General features: G+C 38.8%; 1 protein-coding gene across 2 annotated transcripts in view; it reads left to right on the top strand.

Annotated features, from left to right (window-relative positions):
• The window catches only part of TGFBR1 (transforming growth factor beta receptor 1), a 63,172-nt gene extending 50,587 nt beyond the window's left edge, over positions 1-12,585 (top strand). For both annotated transcript variants that reach the window (XM_064291673.1, XM_064291672.1), the window contains 4 exons: positions 1,982-2,138; positions 3,664-3,788; positions 5,027-5,157; positions 8,045-12,585. In XM_064291673.1, the coding sequence (XP_064147743.1) occupies positions 1,982-2,138; positions 3,664-3,788; positions 5,027-5,157; positions 8,045-8,170 (539 nt within the window). In that variant the 3' untranslated portion in view covers positions 8,171-12,585. The remainder of the gene's footprint in view (positions 1-1,981; positions 2,139-3,663; positions 3,789-5,026; positions 5,158-8,044) is intronic.
• Positions 12,586-19,352: the final 6,767 nt, after the last annotated feature.

Genomic DNA, 19,352 nt, shown 5'->3' with positions numbered 1-19,352 from the left:
ATATCCCATCTTGTTCAGGAAATGACGTTCACCATGGTTGTGACATTGGATTGTTTGTTGTCATGGTGGTCAGAAATTAAATGCAATCTAAGAAAACTTGACTTTATCATTTAAGAAATAGGTTGCCCCTGGATGTTGCTTTTTAGCAGGGGAGTGACTGTATAAACCTAATTTGGGGCAAGTCAATAATTGATGTTCTAGGCTCTCAGATTCTCAATCTGTAATGTGGAATTTTTGGACCAAATTACATGTCATGTTCTCTCCAGGCTTTAAGCTTAGTGATTCTATATTGTTTTAAATATCACTCAGTTAAGATGATATAGAGTTAATAAAAACATTTCAAGATTTCATTTTTTTTTTAAAAAAAGTAATTTTTGCAAAAAATCTGCCTAATTGGAAATGTTTTAAAATGAGTTTTTAGACAAGAACATTTTATCTTTGTTAAAAATCTCAGCTGAAGTTAGGAATCTGGGACTGTTAACAAATTCTGTAGTCATTGTAACAACACTGATATTTTTGTGAGTTCTTAAAAGTAGCATCCACTCTTGTGATTTTTGGAGTATCTGAGTTTTATTTAGAGCTCAAGGTGAAAAGAATGTATCAAAGGCAATGTTAAAGTGGTTTGTAAATGACAGTTTGCTATATAAATGGTACCTGGCCATCAATTAATAATTCTACTTGTACTCGGAGATAAGGAGACCATATGATACAGTTTTACAGTTGAAAATTAAGTAACTTTTAGTTATATTTTTATGGTGTGGTTTAGTGACACGTATGATACCAGATGCCACCGTACCTCTTTGCTCTGCTGATTATCCTCTTCTACCTGATGGCTCCTGACTCTCCACTTTACTACATACGTGCTATATTCTTTTCATATCTTAGCCAGCCTCATCTTTGTAATTATTATCATTATTTTTAACGACAGCTTTATTGAGATATAATTCAGGTACCATGTAATTCGCTCATTTCAAGTATACAATTCAGTGGTTTTTAGTATATTCACAGAGTTGTGCAGCTATTGGCACAATCAAGTTTAGAAAGCTTTAATCACATCAGAAAGAAATCCCATACATATTAGCAGTCACTCCCCATTTCCCCCCAAACCCTCAGCCCTGGGCAACCACTAATCTGCTTTCTGTCTCTATAGATCTCCCTACTCTGGACATTTCATATAAATGGAGTCATACAATATGTGATATTTAATGCCTGGCTTCTTTGACTTTTAATGTGTTACTAGTTCATCATTCCGTTTTATGGATGCTATCTGTTTCATTGTATGGATAAAATAAATTTCGTTGATTCATTGACGGATATTTAGGTCGTTTCCTTTTTTTTTTTTTAGCTATTATAGATACTGTATGAACAGTGGCATACAAATTTTTGTGTAAACATATGTTTTTAATTCTTTTGAGTACATACCTAGGAGTGGAATTGCTTGATCATATGAAAACTCTATGTTTAACCATTTGAGAAACTGCCAGACTGTTTTCCAAAGTGACTGCACCGTTTTACATTTCTACCAGTAGTACATATATGAAGGTTCTAATTTTTCCACGTGGTTAATTATTATTTTTTAACAGTACTTTTCCTTATGGTTAGTATTAAAGGTAGTATATTTAAATACTGAGCACATTCCAGCTGATAGAAAAGGGAAGTGATCCAGATACTTGAGTTCCTGGGCTGGAAACATGAGTCTGTGAGTAGGGTTCCCAAGTCTTTGACTCTTTAGTCTTAAGATTTTTGAACATTATCTTTTGGAGCATCTTATATCTCCATTTTCTTCAAAGAAATGTAATTTCAATGACTTTGGTTATAATGTTTCACTTGAGGTTGAGTTTGGTAATTCCCTGGGTGCTGCAGGTGATGTGGGCTGAAGTGCTTTGATACTGGCATGGGAAGAGAGGCTTTTGAACTTGAAGGTGAGAGTTGTGCTTGGTATTAACTTTTAACCAATCACGTTTCGTATTTGGTTCTTTAGGAAAACCAGCCATTGCTCATAGAGATTTGAAATCAAAGAATATCTTGGTAAAGAAGAATGGAACTTGCTGTATTGCAGACTTGGGACTGGCAGTAAGACACGATTCAGCCACTGATACAATTGATATTGCTCCAAATCACAGAGTGGGAACAAAAAGGTGAACTTGTTAATAAGTAGTTTTTAATACCTTCGAAAATCAATTTCTTTTCTTTCTCGTTTGCATATTCATATTTTTCTGAGACTCAAATGTGTACCTTATTAGATTGCCCACGGGTAGATCTCATGGTCTTGCCTGCTCTGAAGCCAGTTACCTGACTTACAGATGCCTCCTGATGAAAGGTGTCCCTTCCAGAAAATATTACTGTTAGTTATATTAATTATAAGAGCAATTGTATTTAATGCTTATAGGGTACCTACTATGTGCCAAGCATTTTAATAGGTCTTTTACGTATATTATCTCCTTTAATGCCCCCCTCAAATGCTGTGTTGTAGTTAGCCCAACTTTTTTCAGTTCTTAGAAATATGCCATTCTCTCTTTCTTAGCGTCTTTTGCATGTGCTGTACCCTAGAGCGTATTTTCCCCTACTGTATCCCTAACTTGTACTCACCCTTCCTTTCATTACAGTGCCTATTACATGGTAGGTCCTCAGTAAATATTTGTCGAGTCCATGAATCCTCAAAAGAACCTAACTAGGTAGGTTTCATTACCACTTATGCACAGATGATGAAACTGCCTCGTGGAAGTTTAGTAATGGGGCCAATTTCACATGGATGGGAAAACTGATGAGCTAAGATTTGAACCTGGGCGTTTCCAACTTAAAAGCTCTTGCCGCGTGCATAACAGCATGCTGCCACAACATTTCTTCAAAATTTGCTGCTTGGAATAAGCCTTGGATAAGGCTATTCATAGTGAACTCGTGGTTTCTGGATTCAACTGGGACTCTCAGAACTATTGATTAGCTCATGGGTCTAGGACACACCTTTGTGGGCCCTGACCTGTAATCTTAGCGAGGGTCTTTGAAGCTTCAGAAGCCTAATGAGGTTTGAAAACCTTATCTACAGAAACCCTACAATGTGGCATCAATATGAGGACTGACATTCATTTTTACCTAGTATTTTGTTCCCTGGAGTATGTCCCTGTCCTTCCTTTCATCTTATGGTGAGAAGACTTCTAGATTAAAATATATAATCCCTGCATCATACATGACAAGGCACGTGGTGTACGTTAAGATATTTGTAATAGTCACAAGTGTCTCTGTGTGTCTTTTATTGGAAACTAAGATCATAAGGCTTGAAACTGCTGTTTTAGCTTTTCATGGGATTTAGTTGACATAATTAATTGGCAAACCAGCGTGAATATTTAATATTTTTCTTGAGTCTAATGTAATCTAAGTTATGTAATATTGTGTGTATATCTATATATGTATAGAGATGTCTAAAACAATTCTCATCAAAATGTTAATATGTTGTAGTAATGGGATGATTTTTTTCACTTTGTACTTTAGGACATTTTTTTATAATAAGCAAGAATCATCTTTTAAAAATACTAGAACCATGCTCAAAGAGGAAAAAAATCAGTTAATTTTGATTTTTTTGATTCTCAGGAGAAAAAGAAAATTATGAAACAGTTAAAAAAAAATTGGCCACCATTCCATAAAATAAAATGTTGACTTCTTTTTTAGGTACATGGCCCCTGAAGTTCTAGATGATTCCATAAATATGAAACACTTTGAATCCTTCAAACGTGCTGACATCTATGCAATGGGCTTAGTATTCTGGGAAATTGCTCGACGATGTTCCATTGGTGGTAAATTGCTTCCCCCTCCCCAACAATTTGTCTCAAAAAGAAGTTGTTCGAGAATTGCCTTCTTTTTCATTGAATGAAATTACACACAGTCAGCAGTCTGAAATTATGTTCTACAGGTGATCACTGACAGTACCAGAGAAAATAAAGGAGATAAAACCTATAGTGAGGGAAAATGACAAGCAAATGCACAGCTTTATCCTAGCATATTCTTTTTCTTCCACTTGAATCTTGGGAAGCATCTGATCCCAGCCACTTCTATCTTGGAATATAGTTATTTAGAATGAACTGTTGCTTGCTAGGCTACCTAGGAAGCTGTTTCTAGCGTGTATCTAGGTCAAACTGGTATTTTTCCCTTGAGACTGGGACTCTTTGCACCAAGTTTGTACTCTTATCTCAGGGACCCTTGTTAATTACTTGAGAGACTGTCTTTGGTTTATACCCAATGAGATATGGTGTCAGAGGTGGACATCTTGTCTGTTTCTTTTTTACTTGTAGTGATTGGTAGGTGTCACACAAATCATTTTAAATGAGTCCCTGTTTCTTGTTTTTTGGGAGGGGTATTTTCTATCTTGATAATAGCCATTACATCTGACTTTTTAAAATAAGTTTGTTTTAACTTTTAGGTTTGGTTTTAGACTGAACACTTTCAGATGTTGACTCAAGAGAGACTTGTAGGCTTGGGTGCCCACGTTTGGCAGAGAGACCCAGGACCTCAGGTTTTTGAGACAGTGAGAGGCAGTGTATCTCTCTGCTTTGCAACAAATATGACATGTTATTGATAGATGCAAGTAGAGAAAGAAATTCATACCTCAGATTTGCCTTGTAGAATTCACATCTCAGTGATAGCGTATATATATATCCCCATACTGAGTGAGAAGCTCACACCCACAGAATAAAATCACTCAGTTGCTGCACAGTGGAGTTCCAGGAGGAAACGTCAGTCTTGTCATCACAGCTCACAGTTAATCATCACCGAAATAGTCTTTGCTGATCCCCTGGCGACAGTTAGTTTTAGGGTATGGACCCAGTACCTACTCAGGAGGGTGCATTGTTGGTACAGTTATGGATGAAGAAGGGGAGGAAGGTGTAAGCCCAGTTCTGCTTTCCGGATTTAGCAATGGGACACTATAATAGGATTCTCAGAAAGTGCTCTTCTCTGACTGGTCAGAGAATGGTTTGGCTTTATCTAAATAAATTTTTCAAAATAGAACTTAATTTTTTTTTTTTAACCCTTACAGGAATTCACGAAGATTACCAGCTGCCTTATTATGATCTTGTACCTTCTGATCCATCAGTTGAAGAAATGAGAAAAGTTGTTTGTGAACAGAAGTTAAGGCCAAATATTCCAAACAGATGGCAAAGCTGTGAAGTGAGTGCTTCTTTCGGATATTAACACAATTTTTGAAACGGCTTCTGCTTAGTAAACAGAAACTTTACGACTTTTCTCTAAGGAAAACAGCCACAAGGTTTCCCCTTTCTTCCTTTCTCATGGCAATTAAGCCAATGAATAAAAACTGAATAATCTGGTTTTCATGTTGACCAATTTTAAGCATGTTGCAAGGGGCATGGAACATTGTTGTTAATATATTGGAACAGTGTTTAAATCTGCCAAATGAACCATGGCACCTGCTTTTTTAAGTGAATGCCCCCTCTCCAACCAGGGTGGCCCAGAGTAGCAGGATAAGCACCGGATGGGAATTAGGAGGCTCAAGTTCTAGCAAGCGCGGCTGCCATTTAGATCAGTTCTGTTCTCTAGGGTCTTAACGTCCCGTCTGTAAAATGAGGGACTTAGGTGATGGTGAAGGGGCTTCAGATGATTTTGTACGTTATTCACCTGATTGTCTGCATGGCCACTTACCAGGGATTTGGGGAAGATACCTCCCAGCAGCACACAAACCTCTCCGCTAACCTCAGCTCTGATGACAGTTTTTAGAAATGTTTACTTAGTTCTAAATTGACAGAATTCATTAGACAAATTTTATTTAACTTGCCCTTAATTGCTAGCTGTTACCATTATGTTGGTGAGGCAAGGTGTTTCCCTACAGCTTTGTAGCTCAGGGAGAATGGAACATCGGTCACTTCACTAGTTGATTTTGCATCTTAGAATAATGTAGAACTCCTCAGAGAGCTCCTAGCTACTTCAAACAAGATCAGATATCCAGGCCCAGGTAAGGTACATATCAAAATGCTCAAAGAATTTGCACATGACATAGTTTAACAAGGGAGGGTGGGACCAGATTTTGTCTTTTTAAAATTTGATCTGGATACTACGGAATACAGACTAGAAGTATCCATACACTCTTTCAATAATTATTGAAACAAATTATTATTAAACAGATGGCTTTTAAGAACTAAAAGGTTAACAGTGAACATTAACAGCACACATGCGATTTGCAGTTCCTGTCATGCCTTGCTGAATTCATGTTATCACTGTCATTTTTGTTTGTGTCTCAGTTTGCTTCATTTTCTATGTATTTATTACTAATTCAATCTTTCATTTTCTTTGGTTGTATAAATCTCTCAATAGTCGAAACATATCAAGAATAGAATACCTTAAAAAAATCTCTTCCCGAGCCTTCAGACCTGTTCCAGTCTCAGCTGGTTGCTCTGTAGGCCCACTGTACCATTGTCATTTGGGGGCATCTCTCACCTTACATCCTGAGATTCCCTTTGCCTCTTTCTTATGTTGAATCCCCTTCCTGAATTCTGTGTCTTCCTTTTCCTTGGTTTACTCAGTTGCTGACCTGTTTCAGGTCTCTGCTCAAATGTTTCCTTGTCAGTGAGTCATTCCCTTTCTCCCCATTTAAGATAGCACTCTCCTTCCCTACCATACTTTATCTCCTTCCCTAGCATCCATCCAACAATCTATTTATTTTACTGCTTATTTATTATATGACCTACCCCAAGAGAAAGTAGGCTTTCTGAGGGCAGGGATTTTTGTCTGTTTTGCTTACTGCTATACCCGTAGCACCTAGCTAGAAAGTATCTGGCACATGGTAGGGATGGAATAAATATTGGTTGAGTGAGTATATGTGCTGGGTACTTGGTTCTTTTGATCTGGAAACAAATTTTCATTTCTAGGAGATGTTCTTGAAGTATTTCTTTGATTTCTTCCCTGTCATTTCTTTATTCTCTTTCCTCCGAGTATTTGAATGTTAGAGCACCCAAACAAATCCTCTAATTTTCTTTAGCTTGTTTGTAGCCTCCTGTTCGTTGTCAGATACCTAATATGAAATACGGAGACTGAAATAAACATCAGGGGACAAAAGCAACTTTGAGGAAAAAGTTCTTGGAGAAAAGAAAATGGAAAAAAATGTAGAGTTATCAACGATAGGCACAGTATCAGTATCTTCTCTCTGAGGATATTAGTGATAGATTTTTGACATTTTCTTCTCTCTGTAAGCTTCTGTTTTCTCCAAGTTGTTTTTTCCTGTTTGTTTCAGTTTCTGCATTTCATATTACTGTCCTCAGATGTCTGATCAACCTCACTGTCTTCAAACTCTAAAAAAAAAAGGCACTGAAAGCTGATCGGAAGCTTTGTGAATGGAGCTTATTGACTGATCTTTAGGATGAGCTATCCGAGCTGCTTCCTTAAGAAACCACTGATGTCACTCTTTCAGGTCTTTCCCCTTGGCTTGGTCCAATTCCCCCAAGGAGCCTCTTCTAATCTCCTGCCTGGAGAGTATGTCTGAGTTGCTGCCCATGTTTAGACAGAAAGCATTTAGCATGTTTTTAACACAGAACTTCTGCCCTCATGTTCCCCAGGCCAGAAATCTGTTTTACCCTCTCTGAGAAAAGAACCTGTAGCCTTCTGCTGGGGTTGAGGTAGTGGGGAGCCACGTGAAGTTGAAGAGGGGCAGGTAGCTAGGATTCCAGCTACTTCACAAGCATACTTTGAGCGAATCCTTCTATTTTGAGCCGGAGCTTCATCCCCACAACCTGAGGTACTTGATGCAGCAAATTCCTCCGTTTGGAGGGAGTTTCAGTTTCCTTCTTTGCCCTGCCCAGGGCTGGTTTAGGATTTAGCTTTTTTAGGTCTGCTAAATAAGTTATCTCTGAGCCATCTGCTTTCCAGCTGCTGGCACCAGTACTCTGTTGATAGAAATCTCGGTCATTTCTACTCTTTTGCTGTTACAAATACTGCTGAAACAAAAAATCTCATACATACTTTATTTAAAAAAGAAAATGTAGTGTTCTTATCCAAATCAATGGAAAGTGGTCCATGCGTTCATCATTTTTCTTTTATTTTGTTACAGGCCTTGAGAGTAATGGCTAAAATCATGAGAGAATGTTGGTATGCCAACGGAGCAGCCAGACTTACAGCTTTGCGGATTAAGAAAACGTTATCACAACTCAGTCAACAGGAAGGCATCAAAATGTAACTCTGCAGCTTTGCCTGAACTCTGCTTTTTCTTCAGATCCACTCCTGGGCTTTCGTTTGGGGGGTCAGTTGTTATACCTCACTGAGAGGGAGCAGAAGGATATTGCTTCCTTTGGCACCAGTGTAATAAGGCCAATTAAGAAACCTCCCGGGATTTCTTTGGATCCAGGAAACAGCCATGTGGGTCCTTCCTGTGCACTATGAATGCTTTCCCAGGACACTTACAAAATGTTGTGTAGTCTACCTTTATTTTTTATTAACACAAAACTTGTTTTTTTAAAAAGATGATTGCTGGTCTTAACTTAAGTAACTCCTTTGTGCTGAAGATCATCTTTAATGGTAAAGGAGCCGAATTGCTGAGTTACATGAAATATTTCTTATTTTTTAAAGAAAGTGATTTACTCCTGGTTAGTACATTCTCAGGATGCTGAACCACTGAAGGGTTTCCTTGAATCAGACTTTGAATGTACTGTTCTATAATTTTCAGGATCTTAAAACTAACACATAAAACTCTTTATCTTGAGTCTAAAAATGACCTCATATAGCAGTGAGGAACATAATTTATGCAATCATGTTTTGTATACGATTATTGTTCTTTCACGTATTCAGAACATTACATGCCTTCAAAATGGGATTGTACTATACCAGTAAGTGCCACTTCTGTGTCTTTCTAATGGAAATCAGTGAAATAACTTAAAGTCTGTGTGTTTTAAAACCCCAGTGTCTGAATTCAAAAAGTTTATCTGGGTAATCCATACTTTCTTGTGTTTTCAAGGGTTTTTGTGGTGTGTCGTTTGGTATTCCATTTTTCAAATGCCTTTCTCCTACCAAAATGTGCTTAAAGCACTAAAGAAGTGAAGTGGATTAATTGGTAAATTGTTATGGTCGTGTTGAATATTCTCACATCAAGCTTTCCCATTTTAATTGCTCTATCTTAAGAATACTTTATAAAAAAAAAAAATCAAGTGGCACTCTCTAACTCTGTAGATGCTTATAGTACTTTAATAATTTAAAATTCGTAGCATACAGACTAATTTTCCTAAAAGGGAAAGTTTGTCTGGCTACTTGTGAAAAGTTGTATGGCATTCAGTAAGCCATTTTTTTCTTTATCTGATCAAAGGCAGTGTTATTTTTTTAAGACATGAATTACACTTAAAATTAGAATATGGTTAATATTAAATAATAGACATCTTTCTAGGAAGGTTAAAATAATTAATAATTTGACTAGATAACAGGTGTGCAAGAGTCACGTCGTTCTGTAGGAGCAAACATTTGGTGGATTCTCTGTCTTTGTAACTAAGGTTGGAGGTGGTGTGGTTTTGAGGTCTCAATGCACTTTTAGAAAGGCAGCTTTTAATTTAGTCTTTCCTTCTTCAGTGTGCAGATATTGCAGCTGCTTAATTTGCATAGTTACGTAATGAATTCAATGCATCCTCGATATTTAGGAGAGGTGGTAGCTAAAGAATATTCTGAATATAGGTTTTCCATTTACAGATGCTTTCAATCAAATGTTTTAAAGCAAACTTATTGTGGTCTTCTCACATTAAGTTGAACCCAGCTTGTAATAACTGGTTTTTACTTCCAGTGCTATAAAGTCTTTGTAGGGTTTTCACAGTTTTCAAAGTCCTTTTTATCACTGTGATCTTGTTCTGGGGAAAATAAAAGTATCATAGCTGTGAGGCAAGACTTTGATTTTTATAGTGCTATCAATGTCCGGATAAAAGGGTCAGAATAACCTTTACAGTGTTTCGGTCAGTAAGAGATGGTGACCTGAGTTCCATTCTGATAATGTCTTATCTCTTATGCATAGTAAGAATGAGTTTGAAAGACTTATTTGGTCTTAAAACCAAAGTAATCTTAGAATAAATGACTTTACATAGGAATTTAATGTCAATTTCATGTGTTAAAAAAACATCATGGGGAAAATGTGCTTAGAGGTTATTTAATATTTTGACTACAAATTTGAGTTTTTTCTGTAGTTACCATTATTTCATTGAAGCAAATGAATGAGTTTGAGAGGTTTGTTTTTATAGTTGTGTTACATTTCCTGTTTAATAATCTCTAGCTCTGTGATCAGGTACTTTTTTTTTTTTTGGACATTTCCAAGCCTGCCATATCTGCTTTATGAAATCCAGGGGACCAATGCATTTTATCACATTTTATCACTAGAACTATTTTTATATAATTTTAAGAACATACCAAAAGTTCTCGTCTGGTTTAAAATTGTGATACATGATTTCTCACTTTCATATAAGGTAATCAACTTTTGCTGAGGATATTCTTTATTAAATTAAAGATTAAGTTACCATTATACTGTTCTTGCCTAGGTGGATAAAATGTACTTTTGATGAAATCAGGGAATTTTTTAAAAGTTGGAATTTTGTTCTAAATTCGGTTTATGTATTAACTGCAGCTAATTCCTTTTCTGGCTAGCGATAAAGCCCCAGCTGGCTAAAACTGAAAATGAAAGTGACTTGCAAGAGATGAATCATGATTACTGTGGCCATAACTGCAGTTAAATTTGACTAGAATATTAGTTTTGTCATTTAGAAACACAAGCCTTTGTTTCTACTGCCTATCCTAAGATGCTTACCCTCCAAGATTCAGTTGGGCTAAAACATATCTTCTGGCAGGTTGCCTATTCACATCCATTCTGTCAGTACCCCAGGGGAATAGAGGTGGGGAAGGTATGAGTAAGTGGGGCCTAGACATTTCTGATCCTTTTTTTTATATGCAGCTCTGTTTTTCCCAACCTGCCCCCTGCCAATCCCTGACTCAGAGGCCATAGCCTTGCCACTCCCCCATCCCATCACAACCCCTCTCCCTTGCCCTTCCCGGCCCCCACAGCCTTTTGACTGAAGAGCTGCTTTTGAGACCTAGAATAAAATAGTTAGTGGGAGTTGTGTGACTCACGTTCAATTCCTAGATGCTGTCAGGAGGGGTCTCCGAGTTTGGAGTGGATGAGGCTTGGGAAGCCTGTGCTGGCTGCCCTGCTTTGACTGTAGCCATGGATGAGGAGTGGGGTGGCGGTGAGGTGTGGTAGCTGTGGCAATGGAGGCTGCACAAGAAGGAGTGGCCACTTGTATTCCGTATAGGACAGGGTAGGGCCTGAAGAGCTGCTGAGCCTGTGATTCTGCTGTGATGATAGTGCTCAGGAAGTGCCTTGAGTCAGTGTACAATGCCACAGCCATTAAGAATTCCAGATTTTAGTTCTTACTATGAAGTCTAAGTGGGTCACTTGGCCATTTTGCAGCCCACACATGAATTACCTTTTTCTCTGTCTGAGAACTGTCAGATACAAACATTTTTGTAAAAACAGGGCAGCAAAGTGCTAATAAAAATGCACGACAAAATCTGTATCCCATTAGATGTGTTATATCAAGAGTTTATTTTCATCCTTGCACTGAAAGTGATCATAAATCAACTTGTTAATTTTGTTTCTTGACCATGGCTGTGTTCTGACTCCAGATGGTAGAGATTCCAAATGATGGTTCTGTTACAACTCAGCAGAAAAGGCCAGTGCAGATATTTTGAGATCTTATAGAATAACTCTAAACATGTACTGAAGCTTCTTGTGTCTGTTTTGGAATGCGGAATACCCATGGGTCCTCTCTCGAGGAATGCTGGACTTCTGGACATCCTGAGGACTGTCAGTACATTTAACTTTTCAATCCCATTATGCAATCTTACTTGTAAATTTTTTAAAATGTGGTTAATAACATTCAGCCTGTTTCTTAGAGCTTAAAAAGAACTTCAATGAATTTGTTTTTATTTTTTAACATGATTTGTGAATTGAATATCATGAAACCGTGTTTTGATATCCCTTTTTCACATTGTGCCAATGGAATGATTACAGAGGTGTTTGATATTTCTTTATATGTCAAGGAGATGCTTCAAAATGCCAATTGCTTTAAACTTAAATTACCTCTCAAGAGACCAAGGTACATTTACCTCATTGTGTATATATATAATGTTTAATATTTGTCAAAGCATTCTCCAGGTTTTCAGTTTTGTTTCTATAAAATATGGGTATTATGTTGCTAAATTACTCAAATGGTACTGTATTGTTTATATTTGTACCCCAAATAACATCATCTTTACTTTCTGTTTTCTGTATTTTATTGTATTTGTGCAAAATTCTTTTGGCTTTATTAGTGTATTATCTACCCTTTCAGATATGTACAGAAAATGTCCATATAAATTTTCATTTAAGTTGAATGATTTTGAGAAACCTGTAAAAAGGAGAGAAAAACATAAACTGCATTTCTCCATAAGTTTTTTAAAATTATATATATTGTATTTGTAGTAATACTCAGAATGAGCTGTAAATAGAAGTAGATGAGTGATGCTTATGTTAAGTCCTAACACTACAATAGAGAAATTGAAGCAATGCAAATAAATTACTTTTTATCCCAATGTGCTAGTGGCATAATTTAAACTAAAGTGTGTGTATTGGAGTGAGCCATGTTTTTATGAAAGGTAGTCACTGTAGGTAGAGACTGGGGTCTTTGGTTTTGGAGAGCGTTTAGTGGTTGTATTTGAGAAGGACCCACCTGCCAAAAGTACATCCGTGGTGGGGGGGGAAGGGCAGCTTCTTACTGCATCCTCTTGGTTGTCACTGGCAGTGGGCAGAGTGGACCTGTGAACTCCTTTGCTTTTGGCTCAGCAAATTTGCTAAGTTTTTGTTAAGGTGGTATTACAGTTTGAGGTCTTTGATTTTTAAAGTTTTTCAATGATTTTCAAAGGAAAAATATTTTCATATTAATTCCTAACTTAGGAATGGGCATAATTTGTAGAAATGGGCTTTTTTTTTTTTAAAGTAGATTTAAACAGGTAAGTCTCCTGGGGGTGAGAACTGGGGAAATGATGCTGAAAAGTGGCCCCAAAACACTCGACTGGTTCCGGGAGGGGTTTTGTTCGGTCCACCCTAGATATTCTGAATCAGAATCTACTGTTTAACAAGACCCTCAGGTAATTCTTATGTACAGCTACCTGGGAACTTGTTAGAAATGTAAGTTCTCAGCAGGGGTACAAATGGGTTCGAAGCCCTGTTAAAAACTAATCCCTTCAATTTGAAGATTGGACTTAGGGATTTTTTTCTTTCTTCATGATAAAGACATGACGGGGGTGTGGAGCTTTTGTTGGAAGCTGGGGGAAAAATGAGATTATTTCTAAAACATCATTTCAAAGAAACAGCAGAATTAGGTTTTTTTTTCTGCCTTTGGTGTTTCCTAATTATCAAGTCACGTGGAAGTGAAAGATGCTTTGAGTTAGGGAGATGAAGAAGGGAAGAAACTCGACAATTTGTGTTTTTGCTTATTATGAAAGAACAGAGTTAGAGAAAAGGGGACGGACATCTTAAATATCGCAGAGAGGGGAAGGCAAAAGAAACAGTCAAGGAGAGGATAAGAAAAGTAGGAGATATAGGATGTAGGGGAGTCAGCCAGTAATAGAAGAAGAATGTATCGTGATAAACCAAAAAACCCAAACCTCTTGCCATTGAGTCAATTCCGACTCATGGCTACCCTCTAGGACAGAGTAGAACTGTCCTATATGGTTTCCAAGGCTGTAAATCTTTATGGAAGCAAATTGCCACATCTTTCTCCCACAGAGCTGCTGGTGGGTTTGAACCATTGACCTTTTGGTTAGCAGCTGAGCACTAACCACTGCACGACTAGGGCTCAGGTGTTTTGTGGGGAGCACTGAAACATTCAGAATCTTAATACTGTAATAGATGGTGTACAGGGAGATGTGAGTTGGTAGACTACTTGGTAATAGACGTTTCGGAAGTAAAAACTAGGAAATGTTACCAGCATCAACACTAAAAATTGGAACTGCTGCTTGGACCTTCTCATACCTTCAGGAAGAATCAGGTGATCTTTGGATTGACAGACTGGAATAGATTTGGGCACTCAAGTGAGTAACGGATTAAATGCATTTTTGGGATTTAGTTCCACGTGTGAGTTAATTTTGCTTTCTGATACCTAATGTGTTTTCTCCAAGTCCTTTCAAATGCACGATCTCACCAACTGGTGACCAACTGGAGATATCCTAAGAAGGGGCGTGGGACTAAGAGGATCCTGGGAATCATGTCCTTCAGGGAGTAGCTGAAGGTGAGCTGGAAGTGGCTGTCATACAGGAGTGAGGCCAGAGAGGGCAGATATTATATGAAAAGCTCAGGAATAGTCTCTCTCGCCAGCTCTTCTACCTGTGAGCTGCTTTTACCCACAAGGTGAATCTCAACATGACCCCTAGGGGTTCCAGTGGCAGCTGGCCAAGTCTCAGGGTCAGAAAATTAAAGTTAGCTTATCTCATTATAGAGAAAAGAGCTAATGCTATACATCTACAAGAAAATTTTTGTGAACTTGGGTTAGGCAAAGAGTTATTCAACATATGGCACAAGCCATTAAGAAAACAAATTGTTAATTGGACTTCATCAAAATAAAAAATTATGGACCTAAAAAAGAAGAAAAACACTTGAGAGTGAAAAGCCACAGAATAGGAGAAAGTATTTGCAAATCTGTATCTGGTAAAGGACTTGTATTCAGAGTACTGTATAAAACTTTACTACTCAAAAAACAACCCAATTAAAAAATCTTAATATTTGAATAGACATTTTTTGAAGATGATGTATGAATGGCTAATAAACACAATTCCCCTAAAAACTATTGATGAAATTAAAACCACGGTGAGAAATCACTACACACAGAACGGCTATAATCAAGGACAGTACCAAGTGTTGGTGAGGATGACAAGAAACGAATCTTCATACGTTGCTGAAATGTGAAATGGTTCAGCCCCTTTGGAGAACTTTGGTGGTTTGTTTAAAAATTAAATATGAATTTACCGCATAACCCAGCAATTCGATTTCTAGGTACTTATACACAATGGGGCTGCCAGATAAAATACAGGACACCTAGTCAAACTTGAATTCTAGATTATTGCATGGGATACATTTACAGTAAAAAATGATGTGTTGTTTATCTGAAATTCAAATTGGCATCTTGTATTTTAACTTGCTAAATCTGGCAACCGTAACCCAAGAAAAATGAAAACACGTATCCGTACAAAGACTCGTAGGTGAATGTTTGGAGCAGCATTATTCATAACCCAAACTGAGACAATTTCAATGCCCATCAGCTGCTGAATTGGTTCTTTAAAAAAGGTAGTATATTCATGCAAAGGATTACTATTCAGCAATAAAAAGCAATGGACTCCTGCGCAATGGATGAACCTCAAAACCGTTAAGGCAAGTGAAAGAAGCCACAGGAAGAAGACTGCAAATACAGGAGGAAATTTCGAGATGGTGGAAATGCTCTACAGCTATATTTTGGTGATGGATGCAGAACTATAAATTTAATAGGTGAATCTCAACATGAATTATTCATCGTACATACGCGATGGGTGAATTTTATGGTGTGTGAATTATACCTCGATAAAGCCATTAGAGGAAAAAAAAAAAAAAAAAAGATGCTCTGCCATTCTTCCCACCCAGCATACTTTGTGTCAGCATACCAAATAACCTTGAGTTCCCCCGGTCACACTCTGCTGCTTGTCTCAGCCCAGCCACTTCTTGCTGCGAAAACTGCTTTTTCTTGTCTTGCTAACTTGAATCATCTCAAGGGCTCAGCTCAAATATCATTCCCTTCCCCAACATGCACTCATCCTGCCCCTCAAGCAGGTCATTGATCCTCTGCAGCATTTGCAGTTACTTGGCTCAACCTCAAGTTGGACGTCCTTTCCATCCTCCCCAACCCCCTTCAGAGGGCAGGGGGCGTTCAGTGGTAGAATTCTCACCTTCCATATGGGAGACTCAGGTTTCATTCCTGGCCAAAGCACGTCCTGCACAGCTACCACCCCTCCCTCACTGAGGGTGTATGTGTGGCCATGAGGCCGAACAGGTTTCAGCAGAGCTTCCAGACCAAGACAGACTAGGAAGAAGGGCCTGGAGATGTACGTCTGAAAACTAGCCAGTGAAAACCCTGTGGATCACAATGGTCCCATCTACAATGGTGCGGGACCTGGCAGCGTTGTGCACAGAGTCGCCATGAGTCGGGCCAGCTGGTGGTAGCTAACACCACCACAGCGGGGATTTTTAGGACTCCCCTATTTCTCTTTAAGGAAGCTGGTGGTTTTCACATCTTTCCCTTTCAAAGCACCTACCACAAGAACTAACAAAACGGTGACTATTTGGGCGCTAACTCTGCTGGACCCTTAGATTCTCAGGGAACATGGAGTGCCCCGTCAGAAATACGATGCCACATTTTAGGGGAGTCTTTTCTGAATATTCCCCACATTCTGTTTCTGATACTGCATCATTGCCCACATCCTTCCCTCTGAATACCTGTATAATTTTGTGACTGCATGGTTTGGAGGCAGTCTCTGCAGCTAGATATGAACCCAGAGAACAGGGACCATATGTGATTCATCTCTGAACCTCTTACCTAGCCCAGGGCTTGACTTAAAGCAGGCCCCAAGAAAAGTTAGCTGAATGAATGAACATGAACTGACCTGACAGACTGCAGCTCCGGAGCTTCATACTTAATTTACTTTGTAGAAGCCGAGTCCTTCACTCTGGAGCTTCCCAAATGCAGGATCTGCACCCTTTTCTTTTTAAGGGCATCCACCAAAAACCAAACCAAACCTGCTGTGGTTGAGTCAATTCTGACTCGTAGCAACCCTATAGAACAGAGTAAAACTGCCCCACAGGGTTCCTGAAGGAGCGGCTGGTGGATTTGAACTGCCGACCTTTTGATTAGCAGCCGAGCTCTTAACCACAGCACCATCACTGCTCCTTAAGACATTCAAGATCCCAGCTTTCCCTCAGGTCTTTTTGTCCTTACAGCCCCACCAATCTCTGGCTTCCCTCTTGTTAGGCACTGCCCGGTCCATCCTGACTCATAGTGATCCTATGTACAATGCAACGAGACACTGCCAGGCCGTGTGCCATCCTCATAATCATTGCTACGCCTGATTGCCGCCACTGTGTCAGTCCATCTCACTGAGGGTCCTTCTCTACTATTCGCTTTATTTATTTTATCAACTACTTTCATTGTCCTTTTATTGGTTTGTATTTCTCACATTCTTGGTTCCATTTAAAAAAAATCGTTTAGTAAGATGGAAGCTTGGCACCTTTTGATTTAAATGATTTAAAGTGAAGGAATATTTTTATGTTCCCCATAAACATTGAGCATTGACTATATACCAAATCTTGTGCCTATTATCCACCTTTTTTAAGTTTCTTCCACTGTCTCCAAGATTAAAAACAAACAACGAAGTTCTGATTTACAGCATTCTGGAGCTCAATACAACTAATGAGCTTAATAAACCACATGATTTTGAAAGTCCCTTTCAATTCCAATATTTTGTGATTCTAATATATTTTTTACTTTTTTAAAACTAATACGTGAATGAGGTCTGCTTTGATCTTATTGGGAAGTTATTTTCAACCTTTACTTTAAAAAGAAATGAATTGAGCTTATCGGACCCCAGGGCCTGAGTTTTTAAGGAAGGCATCCTAAGCACGGTTAAGTGTATGTGGGATTACAGTACTTGCCAGCCCCCTGTAGGTTGGGTTTGCCTGGATGGCTCATCAGACACAGTTTGAGTCCTTCTGAACTCTTTGCCTGTAGTAGTTTAAGTGGCTACCACTTGGGTGCCTTGGCTGTGTTTAACCCCGTTGCTGATGAGTCGAATCCTATTCCTCGTGACCCCATGTGTTTCAGAATAGAACTATGCTTCCAAAGGGTTTTCAATGGCTGTAAGCGTACAGAAGTAGATCGCCAGGAATGGTAGGTCTTTCTTCGTGGTGCCGCTGAGTGGATTTGAATGACTAAGAGTACAAACCATTTGTACCACCAAGGGGCCTCCGCTATATTTGAATCACTCCAAAAGCCAGCCTACTGGGAGCTGTGATTCTGGGTTGTATGGGGACCTGCACAGTACCTGGCAAATAGTAGGCACTCAATAAGTATTTGTTGAATGAATGCAGGGAGCATCTAACCTGACTTCCCTCGGAAGTACACAAATCCTTTCTGTAACTTCCCAGTGGAGGGTCACACTGCCTCTGTTTACACATTTTCAGTGACCAGGGCTGCACTCACTATTTCATGGAACAATATAAGTTATTTTTGGAAAGCAACACCCAGGAAAATTTCTTTCCAGTAGAGCAAAATGTTACCCTATCACTTCTTCCCCCATTTGTCTTCTGGGGTCCCACACACCAGGGCTTTGCTCTAGCACAGCTGCTTCAGAATTTGAGACCCTGTGCCCTTGGGTCTGCTCTTTGTTAAAGTGAGGAAACTCTGTTTCTTCACCTGCTGCCCATGACTCCCTGACACACCTCTCTGTATGATCCTGATTTCTTACTTACATTGCTAGGAATCCATGCTCCTCGTGGAAGAGAAACCAGATTTCGGGTCAGTGTAGATCTCAAAAGGTAATGCTATTTAAAAAACAGAACAAAAGGCCCCTGAGGTCACCTTGTATCTAAATAACACATTGGCTCAAAAAATATCATCTGTAAATACTGTACTCCTTTAAAAAAAAATCACCCATACGAGACCAAAGGGTCTACAATGACTTTAAAACAAAGATGTAAGGGGGCAGGAAACCTAGATGAATGGAAATGGAACAACCAGAACGAAAATAATGAGAATGTTCATGAATTGTGAAGAATGTAACCAATGTCACTGAATGGCTTGTGTAGAAATTGGTGAAAGGGAACCTAATATGCTGTATAAACCTTCACTGAAAACACAATAAAATATTATTATTTAAAAAAAAAAAAAAAGTCTTTCCCAACTCATCTAAGAAATCCTCAGTAGATGGCAGTGTTGGTCTGCCAGTGATTCATGGTGCGTGTGTTTCAGATTCTCTAGCTTTAGATTTGCAGGTTTCACAGAAGCACCAGGAATGAGACAGTCTCTTCTCTGAACTTTCTCAAAAAGAGGGAGAAGTCAGGAACCCACCCTTATTGAGAAAAATCTGTGTGGGGCTGATGGGGGGGTGGAAATGGAATCAATCTCAAAAGCGACAAACTTGAGGGCATATCTACTTCCTAGATGGCCTCGACCACCTTGGTACTGCCAACTTTGTGTCTTCCCGATTTTCCTCACTCCTGCCTGTCTGAATCCTAGGAAGCTCAAAACTCACATCCTCCAGGAAGGCCTCCGCCTCCAAAG

This window comes from Loxodonta africana, chromosome 9, assembly GCF_030014295.1.
Source record: "Loxodonta africana isolate mLoxAfr1 chromosome 9, mLoxAfr1.hap2, whole genome shotgun sequence".
Lineage (NCBI taxonomy): Eukaryota > Metazoa > Chordata > Mammalia > Proboscidea > Elephantidae > Loxodonta > Loxodonta africana.
Note: the sequence above shows the minus strand (reverse complement) of the source record. Positions and strands in the feature narration are given on the sequence as shown.